General features: G+C 35.4%; 1 protein-coding gene and 1 long non-coding RNA gene across 2 annotated transcripts in view; one reads left to right on the top strand and one right to left on the bottom strand.

Annotated features, from left to right (window-relative positions):
- Nucleotides 1–15,198, top strand: part of LOC134145869 (uncharacterized) — a 38,498-nt gene that overhangs the window by 3,365 nt on the left and 19,935 nt on the right. The gene's annotated exons all lie outside the window — the stretch shown is intronic.
- DCP1A (decapping mRNA 1A) overlaps nucleotides 7,648–15,198 on the bottom strand; it is a 35,005-nt gene continuing 27,454 nt past the window's right edge. The window contains exons 7-10 of the mRNA XM_062585858.1: nucleotides 13,625–14,380; nucleotides 12,083–12,148; nucleotides 9,652–9,870; nucleotides 7,648–8,834 (exon numbers count right to left, since the gene is read on the bottom strand). Coding sequence (XP_062441842.1) covers nucleotides 8,757–8,834; nucleotides 9,652–9,870; nucleotides 12,083–12,148; nucleotides 13,625–14,380 — 1,119 coding nt within the window. The 3' untranslated portion in view covers nucleotides 7,648–8,756. The remainder of the gene's footprint in view (nucleotides 8,835–9,651; nucleotides 9,871–12,082; nucleotides 12,149–13,624; nucleotides 14,381–15,198) is intronic.

The following is a 15,198-nucleotide window of genomic DNA, read 5'->3' as shown; positions in this document are numbered from 1 at the left end:
GAGAAATTGGCTCTTATGTGTACTGCAGCAATAACAATCTTATCAACTGCCTCCTCAGGCTGGACATATGGTGTGCTCTTTTTTTCCCCTCCTGTAAGAAAATAAGGGGGATGATCTGGATAAGACCAGTATTACTATGGCTCACAACTAACTTTGTTTTCTCCATTGTTATCTGGATGGAACAAAGGCTTTCTTTAAGATAGACTTAACTCAGATAATGTCATAGAGAGATTACTGCCCACAACTCACCCTCCTTTCCCTGAATCCTTGTGCTGCATCACTGAGTACTTATTCATGGTATTGTGTTGTTAAAACAGCAGCTCAAGCACACACTGGATGAAATTCCACCTTGTGTCAGTTCTTTCACTTTGATCTACTGAAGTAGCATGTTATTTCTGCAACTTTGACTAAGTGTGATGGACTGTAAAGTAATGGCTAAAGTCATGATATACATTGTGTACAACAGTCAACAGTTCTTCCGCATTCTTGAATTTGCCTCTGAAACCATGCACAGTATGATTAAAACAAGGATACAAACATATGGACAAAAAGTCTTTCATTGGTATATACCATCACATCTCATTAGCTTCAGTATAAGCTACTAGATAGCTTCTTAAATACATATGCAGGTCAAATGAATTTTTCCATCCCCCTCCTTCATCACATTTCACAGTCAGGCCATTATGTGCAGCAGAACCATGGAAACTGAGCTATGGCTGTCATTTGCTGAGATACTGCAAAAATGCATTGCTGACATAAGTATATGCAACTCTGTTTACCAGAGTAGGAGCTCCATATACTCAGCACTGCTAAAATTCAGCCATTTAGGTCCTACAGAGCTACATGCCCAATTTTGCTTTAAATATTGTTCCCAAAAGAAATTCCCAAAATCAAAGTCTCAGGATAAGAATTGACTAAAGTAGATTAGCTCATCATCTACAAATCCAAACAATAATAAGCAAAGAAAGTGAGTGAAGGCATGAGGGGAGACTACTGGGCTGTGCAATTGCAGCTTAAGCACTGTACAGATTCTAAACTGTACTGCAGTCTGTCAGTCAGCTCTAGGATGGACTGTAGCCTAGCCAATCCTGAACACCTCTGGATAATATGAGGGGTTTCACTTCATTTGCAGGGTAAAAACAAAGAAAGGAAGGAAGAAGAGAAGAAAAATCCTAAGGTGGAATTCCAATCATTGTAGTCTAGCGTTTGGTGATACAGTATTTTCCCAAACCAACCTTGGTGCTGCAGCTTGTCCAGAGAGTCAGTCCATCCTCTCACACCTCACAAATTCTTTCACCAGCAATGGCAAGGAGGTTTAGTTTAATGCAAGCGCACACTCATGTATGGTGCGCATTCTGAGAAAAGAATATTGAGCAGGCTGTAAAATGATGATTGGCATTGCAGATCCCATTGAAGCAGGAAAAGACTTATAAACGCATCCTTTAGTTTCTATGGGACAGCCATTATCTCTGCTACCCAAGCTATAACCAGCAACCTGGAAAACGCAAAATTCTCATGCAGCACCTGACCAAAATTATCCAAAGACAAAGAAATCAATTCACCTTTGAAATCCAGAAGAGCAAGATACAAGCAAAAGATGTATACATGCAGAATACATTAATAGTTTTACTCAACTGTAAACTTTTCCTCAGAAACAGTTGAAAAATTATTCTGAAGAAAAATTATGGAAAATATCAGAGTTGAGCAAACCATTTTTAGTTTACAGGCAGCCAAAGAAATGATGGATAAAAATTGTTTTAAGAGTCATTGTAATTTTTATATTGCCTTTACTAAAAAAAAAAAATGCTTTATGGAAAAAACAATCCAGAATGCATTATGGCAATTTTATGACAGGTGAAAACATTTTTAGATTAAACCAAATAGACTTATTAAAAGTTTATATAAAAGACTTCATCTAGCATATAGGCTATCATTAAAAAGAAAGTTTCTCTTACATTCACTATGATTAGGTTTGGTAATTGCTCACACTGCACCTGTTTGAGGCAATTCAGGGAAGCATTTCTGCTAGAGATCCAACAAAATTACAAGATTAAATGGAAGTTTATATTGCTAAAATGGCAGGATTTGAGAGTGTTTGGATTTAGTTTGCCCAATTGTTATCACTAATATTATTTAATGAAAATTTTGTTTGTGGTAGTTCATAATCAGACTGAATTTTCACTTGTCCCATATTTCTTCACATTATCTGTATATATGCCTGTGTGCATGTATATATACGTACGCACATACATACACACGTGTACACACACACACACCTGTCAGGAGCAGAGGAGATGGATTTATGACAAAGCATTCTCTAGTTACACAAACCATTACGCACCACCAGCATACCCCTCCACATGTGCAGAACGGTGACTGCAGGTTTACAAAAAACAGACTGTTCAGCTGGTCTTCATCATAACATTACTTAGCTGCTAACAATTTTGAAGGGTTCACAGAGTAAAACACCATCTCTGATTTCTGTGCCATAAAGAATAGCAACAAATACAATGAGAAGTTCTTTACTGGAACAGGTGTAGAAGTAAAAATCAAGCCATCTTTCCTATCTAAAAAGCTGGATTGAGTTACATCACGTGCCCAGGCTTAGTCAGTATGTGCAATATGCACCTATATTACTTTCACATGCATCTGTTTCCCCTATCAATTTTGTTTATAGAATTGGCCTCTGACTTGCAGAGCACTATTTACATTTATTCCTAGTTCCTCGTTAAGTGTACTACATGTGTCTAAGCTACCCTCAGGGTTTCAGTAAGGGTATCTGTTGTGGCAGAAACATTTCTTAATCATCCAAAAGCCAAGGTCTTTCTTTATAATGGAAGCCTTGTATCCTCCATCTTAGAGATTACACCAGGAGTGGGGCTTGCTGTAAACCCCAACAGATTCCATAAATACCTGAATCCTGTAAACTTATTTAACTTCTGTATCTCAATTCTTTTGTTAAATACCATAAGCCTCCTTTACAGTGACTTTGTTAGATGGAAAAACTGTGTCCACAGAGAGCAGAATTTGATGTTTAAGAAGTGAACTAGACAACACACTTGGCATTACTTATAAAACTCAATCTACATTAGAAAAAGAGTCAGACTAGATAACCTGCTACACCTTTCCTATCCTTCTTATAAAAAGCAGGTAAAAAGCAGTAAAGCAGGATGTACAAGCCATAGGCTATCTAAATTAAGTATGGAGTAGAGCTCTGCATACATGAGACAGTCCGGGAGATCTTTGTTCTGGTAGATACTCTTAAAGCTTCTTGACTTATAAATAAGGAAAAGAGAAACACAAGTTGTGCATTTGCACCACATACTTGCATGCTTCTAAGCAAAGCTGAAGGGCAATTGCTTTCACTTCAGTCAGCCTATAAGGGAAGCTTATTCCTTTGTGGTTATATTTCCTAAAGTTGATTTTGTAAAATGCTGCTTCTTGAATTTTAAAGAATTGGTTATGACAGAAATTTTTAAAGTTTTATTTAAAAAAGAAAGAAAAAGGGCAGTTAAGTATGAGGAGTCTTGTTCTAGGCAAGAATTTTTAAACTGTAATGTGAGGCCATAAAGCAAAGATACAATTAGATACTGCTATGAGTCAGGCCACTCCATTATGCTGCTTCAGGATACCTGGAGGCTAAAAGCACCACAGCAGACCTGGCAAATTATATAGTACTACCTAAAGGACTGGACTAAGGAAACATTGAATGAATGTTATGAATACAGTCTGAAATAATTTTGGATTCTTTGAGGCAAGCCTCATTTGAACTTTAGAAATACCTAAAGAAGATACAGCAGTACAGAAACAAAGCTGTCACTTGCATTTAAACTGTTCTGTGCTTCAAGAAACATCTTCACAAGTGATACTTGCCTCTTTACAACATTATTTCACATTTACTTTCACTTATGCTCTTCCTTTCCTCACTCACTTCTCAGTAATTTTCTAAGCATCAGTCCTTTGCCTTTTACTTTTATTAAAAGCATTCTTTGAAGAAAAGCAGCGAATGATAAGAAGGATCTCCTCACTGCCGTCTTTTCCAATGCTTTTGAACTTGTTCAGGAGCCTCATATGAAAAAAGATTCTAAACAGAAGTAAAAACCTGTTTGCTGTATAACTGATGAGGACAAGCTTTGCAATTAATGGTCATATTTCAACTACAGTTCTATTAACTGAAGTTTACCCTCCTAAAGTAGTAGGTCAGTTATCTAAAACCAGAACTTCTGCTTTGGTTTTCCCTCTCTCAGTCTCCCTATTGAAACTTCATGAAGTTTCAACAGAAGAGTGGCATGATAGCAATCAGACATGATAAGAAAACAGTAAACTCAAGTTTCCAGACTATGATCAAAGACCAACACTAGAATCATTGAGTATCATATCTAATGTACTAGGTGGGTGAGAGTGGATATCACAACAAATAAAAGTGTTAATGAAAGGCACTAAAAATAGTTACAGTTGTACTTATAAAATGGTGAACTTGAAGCTATATTTCTTAAAAGTAAAAGGAAATTAGTCAGTTTATCAAATTCAAAATGCAAATCTTCCTACGGGAATTACAGAGGATAGCCAGAAGCTGTTACAAGTGACAGACATTCTTCTCAACCATCCTTAAAGTGAGCATGCAGTGTTTTCTTTAGAGAATAAGCATAATATATATATTTTGCCCCTAATATTAACTGAGGAGATTGAGTTTCTCATCCGCAAGATATTAGCCCTGAATGAAATTTGAACTTCTAGCAGGCTACTACCTCTAGAAATAAAAGTAAACATTGGGAGATTTTAGGAGGTGCTGAAACATTTGTTTTGAAGTTTTATTACAAAAATATATTTGCAAACATACAAAATTTTGGATGAAAAATGCTCATTCTTAAACATTTATGCAATAACTTAATATTTGCAAACATACATAGGTGCTATAAAATCCATACCATACTAAAAATGTTAATGATGCAGTATCTATATTTATCGACTTAAAATTATTCTCATTCTAGATTTCCAGAATTTTCTCCTGAAGCCCCCCTTCCTATAGCCTTCATATAGAAAGAACATGCAAACGGGTAATAACTCGTGCATCCACAAAACTGGTAAAACTCAGACCTCACTAAAAATGCATAATGCACTTAGAAAGCAACAAAAAAACCACACACAAAAACCTAACTGTGTGTCCATATCCGGAATAGATAAAAATAAATAGACTACCAGATTAAAGATACTGCAACTTGTCTAACGTGAAGTGAAAGCCAGATATTGCATCTTAACATTTTTTAATGGTATCAGACAAAACTGAGGTGAAATATATTGCACACATTCCTCCTGTTAAGATATGCTTAAGAAGCAACCCAAATAGCTGGCAAAAGGTGGCTAATTTGTTTAGAATACTGTTAAAAAGGAGTCCAAAATTAAAGTCTGTTTTTGAAAACTTTTCAGGAATTACATCAGTGACTACGCATAGCATAACAGGTTTCAGAAATATACCAAAATGAAGCAATTAGAAATGCAAGCAAAATTAAGATATTCCCAGCAGCAAGTGTTTTAAGTATTGAGTACGTATACACAGACAGTTAAGCATTTACTTTTTATGAAATTAAGATGAATCACTTTTTAATTTCATTCAATCGTTCTGCTAATCTTGTTTAATTTGGGAAGATATACTGCTTCTTAGTTAATAGTTGTTAGGCACCTTTCATATTAACTTTGCATTATTAAATAACAGCAGATAAACTCTAACTACAAAACTGAATATCTTGATCTTCCTGAACAATTCAGCAGCTTCAGTAGGTTTCAAATTGTCTTTGATCAAGTCTGAACTTTTACTTTTGCTGTTTTTTTTTTTTTTTTTTTTAAAGTGACTTAACGCTGGCCACAAAACACATGCCTAGATAATGTAATTAATTTTGGGAATACAGTCCAAACTAATCTTTCCATTCTCAGAACTAATTGTTAAAATCCCATTAAGCCAGTAGTTTTACCAAAATAAAAATCACTTAAAAATAGTCACAAGTAGTTGCTGTGACAATCCATGGTAACTCGCTATGCATTAGTGACCACTACATGCAGCTAACAAATCAAGCACTGAAACAAGCTGATAATTTTAGATTTATACTAAAAGTTAAAGTGATCAGAAAAATAGTTGTCAGTAACACATTCCACATTTAAGCTCAAGTTTTACACTGCAGTTGAGCTTGGGTTTTACAATGGAATTTTTCATTAAAGGGGTTCATCTGTTAAATCCACTACCCTGGCACTTGTCATATACAGCAGACTAACTCTGCAGCATATTATTACAGGACACCTTTGTTCCTTCCAGTGTCTTTTGGCTACACATATACAGGTCAGACTAAATGTGTAGGCTTTCAAGATGAATGGGTTGGTCTGTAGTAAGAATGCCTGCCTAGTAACTATTATTTCACTTTGCATCTATTTCAATTAATTTTGAAAGCTGAGAAAAGTTCAAACTAGTACACTACAAAAACAAAGCAAAGTAGGGATCTGCCAACTGTTCATGGAGGTCCCTGAACAGTTGGAAACAAATACAAGGTATTCAGACTAGAGTCAAACTCTCATAGTAGCATTGCTACTTTAAACAGTATTCTTTCCACCAACTGCATATGAGTTCGGAACTCAGACTACAACCCCTTCTCGTCATTTCTATAGATCTTTGGATATGACATTAAGGATGAGACTACTTAGCAAACAGCACAAATATTTGTTATCAGCTTCCAATATTTCTACTCTTAGAAAGTTGTATCAAATCTTTCAAATTCCTTTGAAGAAACTGGAAACTGTTCATAAAAAGCAAGAAGTTATGGACTTAGTCTCTGCTAAATTCAGAGGAAAAGAAAGCAACTCTATTTGGTTTGGACTATCAATTTGTTTTCCCCTTCGCAGGAGCTGCTCACTTGTTTGTCCTCTTTTCCTTACCAAATTTTCACACAAAAAAGTTTAGACCTTAGACCTAATTTGAATCTCATTGTTTATGTATATACACAGCATTATATCACTGGAATTTATGTAGGAAGCACCTAACTTCCTTAAGAAGACTCACACTGCATATATTGCTGAAATTAAATGCCACAATTAAAGCCAATATGTTTCTTGGTAAATATGCGTAACATTAGCATCTTCCCTTGAATTTTGCACATTTTTTCTAACAAAATACTATATATTTTAATTGGAAACATTGAACTCAAGGGCTGAGAAAAGCTTTACAGAAGACAGGTAGTGCTAAACAAAATACATTTTCCTCAGAAAAAGCTATAAAAAACTAAGATCAAATACATAAACCAAATATTTGATACATCTAAAACATATTGATTGTGAACAAGTCACAATTAAAGCTTAATTACTAGTTTCCCAAGAAGTGGCTGTGCACCTTGACTATGTCAACATTAACTAATCCTTAGGAAATATATAAATATTTTTTGTCAGGATCCAAACAAGTTTTTTTTCTTCATATTTCAATAGTGCTGGGGGTGGGTAGCAGTGCATCATAACTTACTACAAATTATCTTTTCACTCAACAAACCAAAACTGCATCTGGAAAAAGCTTTCTTTAAAACTATATTGCTGGAAAAAGTTGAGACCTCCAGTAATATATTACTAACTCCCTTTGCATGCCACAGAAGTGCATAGACCAACACAGCAGCACAGGAGAGTATCATTAGACATGTTTTGATTTCAAGCAGTAAAGTAGGTTAAATTCCTACATTAGTGAATAGTGAATTACTAAATCACATATAAGAAACTGTAGCATTTTAAATAGATAAAATTCACACTACGAAGTATGAAGAAACAATTTGAGGAGAAGGCAACAGAAGAGCATACATTTGTTCCCCATCTGCACAGTTTTCACCACTGCAGTTTGAATACAACTGAGGAATAAAACCCCACCATAATACTGGTCCATCCTTAAGCTAAAGGAAAACAAAATATTTCAATTATTATATTGAACATCACTGAACAACAACATGGGCTTTGAGTCGTCTTCCAACTATAAAATAAACCTTCAACATCCAACAGAATTATGCTGCTGCTTAAAGATGATACAGTCACTCTGAGGATTTTGCATATTTCAAATTCTGCCTTTTTAGAGAAAATGGCCTCACTCACTCAGATACCTATTTAATGTCAGAATTGCAGAAACAAGTATGGTTAAAGGAATATTTAAAAGAAATTCATATACATTAGCTAAAGACTGTTTACTGATCACATATTGAGCAAATCATGTTTTCAATCCCTGCATTAAAGATCTAGCTCCAAAGGCCTAATTTCCCAATCTCCCTTCCCCATACCTTCCAACTTAATCACAAGGCATTACCCTCTCCTACTTTCGGTAAGTCCTTAAAACTGGGCCTAGATTCACACAACTGAATTTTGTTCTTCTGGTGCGGTGTAGTGTACTGTATTACATATTTGCCGGTTTAAATAGTATTGATTCTGTAGCTCTTGGAAAGCAAAAGACAGCTTGGAATGAAAGCCAGAGCAAACATTTGCACTTCCACTTAATGCTAATGAGAGCTCATATGCAACTTAACTCCCCTTCCCAATAAAAACAAAGGTTTGCTGGTGATGATCACAGTGAAAACCTAGATCACTTCTGAGAACATTACTTTCATAAGTATTTAAGGAATAGTCTTTCCTAATAGATTCAAATTCAAGACGTTGAAAACTAAATATTCTTTTAAAAAAATATTAGTTTTATATATGAGGCATAATTGTTTCTAAAGTGGACGTATTCCATGTAGATTTATCTTCAATTATAGCTTGTTGTCTGAATTCTTGGTTAGGACTTGCAAATAGACTTCATGAATAGTGCTGAGAAAACGAGAATCATTCTGCAGGAAAAGAATACCAGAAATATTAGTACTTTTTTTATATATATATATGTATATATATATGTTGTATATATATGTATATACACACACAGTCTTTTTTTTTTTTTATATATATATATATATATACACACACGCGCACGGGCAAATAAAAAGATAGAATTTAATTCTATTTAAGCTATGCATAAGGATTTCTAATACAGTTCCTAATATCTCATTAGGGCAAGGAAACTAGCTACCTAGCTGCTCAAAATCCTGTGTTAACACAAAGTTGTTTGCTGTTCATAACAACTTCATCATGACATCAGAGGTCAAAATGATCATACAGATACTTCCAAAGTTGTGAATCTAATTCAGCTGAACTTTTTAGCCATTCGAATACTTGTAGTTTCCATTTCAAACACAAATGCTTCAGTTAAAGACCATTTGAAAACATCAGGTACTTTCAACTTAGGAAGCAGATACAGTTACGAAAGAAAAAAAAAAAACAACACTTCTCCCCACATGCCACCCAATATCACGGCCTTCTACTAATGTAGCTTTTTCCTCAGATGTCCACAAATTTATATGGATGTGAGAGGACATCTGATGTGGAGTTCTGTCCTTCCAAGTCATCCATCTCATAACCAAAAGACTTAAAATAGGAGTAAGCTGTGCTATTCTACGTAGACAGCATGGAATAATCTACCCTTCCAGAAGAAAGGATCAACTTCTGTACTGTTTCAAATCAAAAGGAGTTATAATGATACCGCATTGTGCAGTACTGGCTGCTGTACTTGGAACCCCAACCCTCAGATACTGAGCTCTGTAAAGACAGGACCTTTATTAGATGTATCAGTGCTTCTTGAAGCTGAGATTTACTGAGAACAGTAGGAGGTATAGTCTGAATTTCAGTTGTTCCAAGTGTTAAAGGAGAAGAAGAATTGGCTTTATTCTCCACTTCAGCAGTTTTTGTAGCCGACTGCTGGAAAACACTAGGAGACAAGAGGATTGAAGGAGTTACTGTAGTCGTGGTTGTAACAAACTGGGGAGGTGCAACCTGTAAAAAACAAAAGACTAGTAAGCGCTGTGTCCAGTGCAAATGAACGCAGGTAAAAGGCTGGAAAAATGAGCATTTAAAAGAGAAGAGAAAAAACAAAACAAGAAATAACCAAACAAAACCATGGCAGCCAGTTTTATAGTAAATCATACAGATAAAAAAAAATTGCACATAATGAAGACATAAAGGTTTATTATTACTAACATTTTAAGAACTGAAGGTGAGAATATACAGTATTTTCATATGCAGACTCACTCCTCCCTGTGTCATTGCACCCATCCAGAATGTGATAAATACCACATAGAATAAGAGATCAGCTTTTCACAGAAGGGTAAGCAAATAAGCCTGTGATTGTTTTAAAAAATTCTTCAGGAAAAGAATATTTCCTTAACAGCTTAAAGAAAAAGGAGTTCTGGATTTTTATTTTATTTAAAAAAAAAAAGACAGTTCTCCAATCCTACCTCTCCCCCCAAAAAGTTCCACACATTTTAAATTTGAATGAAAATCTCAGTCCTTCAAAGATATTTAAAATGACTGATGAACTGCAATGTATTGGGGTACTGTGAAACATCTGTATTAGTAAGTTTTTCCTTTTTGTTTGAAGGAATATTCTGAAGACAATCTTTCTGCCTTATTACACAGGTCTGTGCCTATTTCTTTACAGAAAGCCACACACTGCCATTAATAGCTTTCCTTTTAAGCATAAAGCCCAAAAATACAGAACACTATATTGGCATAAAATGGAAGTGAAAAAGGTTTCAGCTTTGAGCAACTCTAGGTAATCTCCAGAAAACTGTAATTATTCAGTATGATAATGCTACATCTTGTTCATTCCACAATGACCACCATGGAGGGGGGCAGAGGAAAAAAGAAAAAAAAAAGAAAAAAGAAGAAAGAAAAACACCCAAAAGCAAGCTCACTCAAAAGAAAGCAAGAGTAAATACTGCGGTACGTGAATATGTTTGATATACCAGCTGTAAAAGTCTCCTTCAGAATATTAAAAATCTTAAGAAAAAACAACCCTCCAAAATCATCTGAAGTAAGCACATACTCAGTAACACCAACAACAGTAGAACTAGGAAATTGAATTAATTCTAGTCAAAACTGAAGACTCACACTGTGGGATTTCAGTTGAAGATAACAACATGTTTAAACCAATAAATGCTGGTTTTTTTACACAACATGCACATATTTCCCAAAATTCCCCCCTCCCCAAAAACCCCCAAAGCCCCCAGATTCTACTGATTTATTTACAAACTGGCTCATGAAGAGGTGGTTTAACTTTAGAGCAGGCTAGCAGACAGAATAGCATTTTACTTTAAACAGGGTCTTTTTTACTCCCTTTAAAATTAGATCTGAACAAGCCACTCAAATTGCTTTGGTACAGTGCAAGATGGGCAAGAATGAGGTAGTATTTAACATTTTTTTAAGAAGTAGGGGGCAGGTAAAGGGAGACTAAAACTAAAGTACAGATGGCATCCAGGAAAAAGTACATAAGAGAAAATTAAAACATTTCAAGACTTCACTATGATCAATTATTTTAAACAGCAATCAAATTTTACAGTCATCCTATTTTGAGCTGTTGTTCATGGGAAGTTGTAAATATGTTAAATCTTATTCAAATTACTAGAATTAGCTGCTATAAATTTTTGAAGTAGCAAATGCTATTCTTTTTTCCTTTCTTGCTCTAGCCTTTGTATTATTCACTTGTTATATTTTCATAAAATAAGGTAGGTCAGAAAAACAGAAAGAGATAGCAAGTCAGACATTGCATTTTATGCCTCTGGGGTGTTTAAGGTACTAGTTGGGCTAAAGACTATTAGACCTTACTACAGTATCATAGCATTATTCCTGCTTATTTAGCAGATAAAAACGTAGTTTAAGTGGTACTAACTCAATGCAAGGTTGAAGATCCACAAATGTATTGTTATTTCTGTGTAATTAACAATAGTAAGTGGTACTGTACAACACAAAAAACATCTACTCACTCATAGTTATCTATAGATACAGTTATCTATAGAACTCCCCCCCCCCCCAATACAGCTTGTTTCTACATCATAATAGCATTTTAAGTGTGATCAGAAGTAACAATATGGCTGAGATATCAAATGATTATTGCAGTTTTGAAACAAAACAAACAAACAAAAAATACTCCTTCCTACCTCCCAACACCCTCCCCACACCAAATTTGCCAAGACATTCATTTACTTACTTGACCTGCTTTAGACAAAGTCTTGGGTTGTGAAAACGCTTCTGAATCCTTGTTTTGTTGTACAGTCTAAGTTAAAAAGAAAACATAATTCACAAGTTAGCATGCATAACTCAATTTTCAGTAGTATCTGTTTTTAAGAAAGCACAAAAATGCAAATTATCAGATTTTTTCCATGTAGTTTGATTTTGTAAAATTGATGTAATCCATTGGAAGGTGGAAAAGGAAGAAAGATTTGAATTGTTTTATGCTTCCAGGAGTACAGCAAACCCACAAAACCATAATAAAACAATTCTGAAGGAGATTATTATAGCTGAAACAGAAATAACGTAAGTGCTACAAAAGGAAGATTTTAGTTTCTTGTAATAAATTTGGTAAGCTGAAAGTAAATTCACTGTTTTCTTTCTGTACTCACTTCTGCTGAAATTAAATATTCTTGTTTTCCTAAAATTTTATATGTATTTTAATATCATTTCAAATTGCATCCATCTGATATATCTTTAGTAGATTTTAAGATGATACTGTAATTTTAGGATTATGTAGTAGTAGGAAACAAACGGCACGTAGAGCAGGTACTTCAATAAATTCCTCTGGCATTCTTGGAAAGGCTTAATATAGCCCTTCAGCATACCTCTTGGCAGCAAGGTCAGACTTTTTAAGTGATAAACTTCACCACGGACAGTATTTAGTTTACCTGAACTGCAGTGAAAAAAAAATTCACAAGGAATTAACTGCTCTCAGTGACAGAAATCAAATAGTTTTTATGAAATCATAACAATGACAAACTAATGATAACAATGCACCAGCGGATTTAGACTGCTGGATATAGATTTTATTTTAATATGTTTTTATATAAAAATAAAATTGATATGCAGCAGCCTAAACCCGTTGGTGCATTTACCACTGAGGGAGCCAACAACTTAGCAGAGCAGCCCCAGCTGACAGAAATTCACAACACAGAACCACACACAGTAACCTTACAGGGCAGCACTGATATTTTCAACTAGTTTCTCATAACAAGTTTATTGCTTTGGCTTATATTAAAGAATAGAGAATAGATTCTCCCCAAAGAAACGGATTTTAAAAGGTGCTTTGAAAATGAGGCCAGAATAAAACAAACCAAGGTGGCTAACTACACAAGAAATCAGTTTATAGTCCATTTTTACTAAAGAACCAACAATATCTCAATGTAGCTCCCACATAAGCCCAACAAAAGGGGTCAATACTGAAGCAGTATGAAATATCCAAAGCAAGGTAACTGAAAACAGGAAAGTGGTAAGTGACACTTTCAAATACCAACCAGATTGGACAATACTAACTCTTTGTAACACTGATCACTTCGCAATCTTCAGTCACTTCTCAGATCAGTCTTTAAGCATTTTTATGATGTTAACACTGGTATTTCCTTTTGATATACTCATCCATTAACAGCAGCACCTTGAAAAACCCTTCCTCTACAGGCAAGTCTGTCACTGTGGGCTTTTATGTATATGTAGCTTGAAAACATTTTAAAGATATATCAACATACAAAAACCCATGGAATACCTGAAGTGGAGAGATTATCTTGCTGTTCAAGGTTGATGGTTTACCATGCGACTCTCTGAAACTTTCTGGTGTTGCAAGTTGGCCAACCAAGGCAGAGGTGTTTGGTGTTAAGGAAGTCTTAGTGACAGACTGCTGTTGCATTTGGTCATGCTGTGGGGTCAACCTGAGTTTCTGGAGAAGATCAACACTTGTATGGGATGTATTTGTGACAGTTCCTGTATTTGTTGATGTCAAGGGTGGCATAAACTGGCTTTGGCCAGCCATTAGGTTTTGTGGAGCGTGGTTGACTTCAGATGGCAGCTGATTTGCTAGTGGGGATATCTGCTTGGCAGCTTGCTGCATAACTTGCATTATGCCGTTGTTTTGTTTTAGGCCAGGAAGCATCTGAGCAGGGGCAGCTTCCATTGTCGAGGCAGAATTAAGAACAGGGCTTAAACGAACTGAATAGCTTGAAACGTTTTTTACATCAGGCTGGGAAACTGAAGCTGGAGGTATTAGCATAGGTGTTAAACATTCCTGCTGATTCAGAGCATTGGTACTGTTTTTAACCCCAGGACTTTCTGATTTCCCTAATGGTTGGTGTATTACTGTTGACTGGTCAAAGGAAAAAGGCAAGAGCAAACTGCCCTGCTCTCTCTCAGACTGCGACTTCTCCATCCGCTCTGGGCTGGGATACGGAACTGCTGCTTGTTCCTTTGGTACAGAAGTTCCAAACAACTCTTCCAAAGTCAGATGCTTTTGCCTCAACTGAAATGGCTAAAAGGAAGGGAAAGAGGAGTTTACAGGGTCAGTACAGCAATATCCTGTATCTCTGTGCCTCCCACACAGCCTTTTACAGCTTTCAAACCAAACTACACCAAAAAAACAAAACAAACAAAAAAAAAATGCATCATTGAACTGTTTAGAATGCAGTTTGCCTATCAAGCATCTCCTGTTTACAGTTTATTTATATTTATTACAGTTTTAAGTTTATTTCATTTACAAGAAACAGCCTGTCTACATGGACTAATTACACAAAAAATCTCATGAAGATTTAGAAAATAAATATTGTTGAACTGTGACACAGCTAATTAACTCAAGGCAGCCCATGAATCACAGCACAGCACATTCCAAATGATGCACTGACATTCAGTTCTGGAGTGCAGGTAGGCAAATTCAGATGTTTCACGAAGGGTAGTTTCAAAAAGCCTTAGATATGGAGGAAAGCTTCTGAACTTCACTTGGCAAGCATAGCTATTTTTTTTCCTGAAAATGTAACAAAATGTTCAGCTGAAGTAAAGTTGTTTTTGTCACTAAACTCTGTACTCACATTAGTGGCATCTATTCAGCCAAAAAAAACCCCATTTTCTCCACAACGCGTTAAAAGTATTTGTATATACAAAACAGTCATGGAGAAAGTCAAACACCAGTACTTAAAAGCAAGTTACTCAACAAGCTATTCAACAGCTTCAATATTGTAATTTGCAGTGCCAGGTTAGTCATTTGACTAATATCGGTGACTCAGTTAAAGTGCAAAGACAAACTGCATCATAAATATAAGACATATCTCCAATAGAGATATTTGAGGTATGTAA

This window comes from Rhea pennata, chromosome 12, assembly GCF_028389875.1.
Source record: "Rhea pennata isolate bPtePen1 chromosome 12, bPtePen1.pri, whole genome shotgun sequence".
NCBI classification, from domain to species: domain Eukaryota; kingdom Metazoa; phylum Chordata; class Aves; order Rheiformes; family Rheidae; genus Rhea; species Rhea pennata.
The sequence above is the reverse complement of the archived record's forward strand: the minus strand, read 5'-3'. Positions and strand labels throughout refer to the sequence as shown.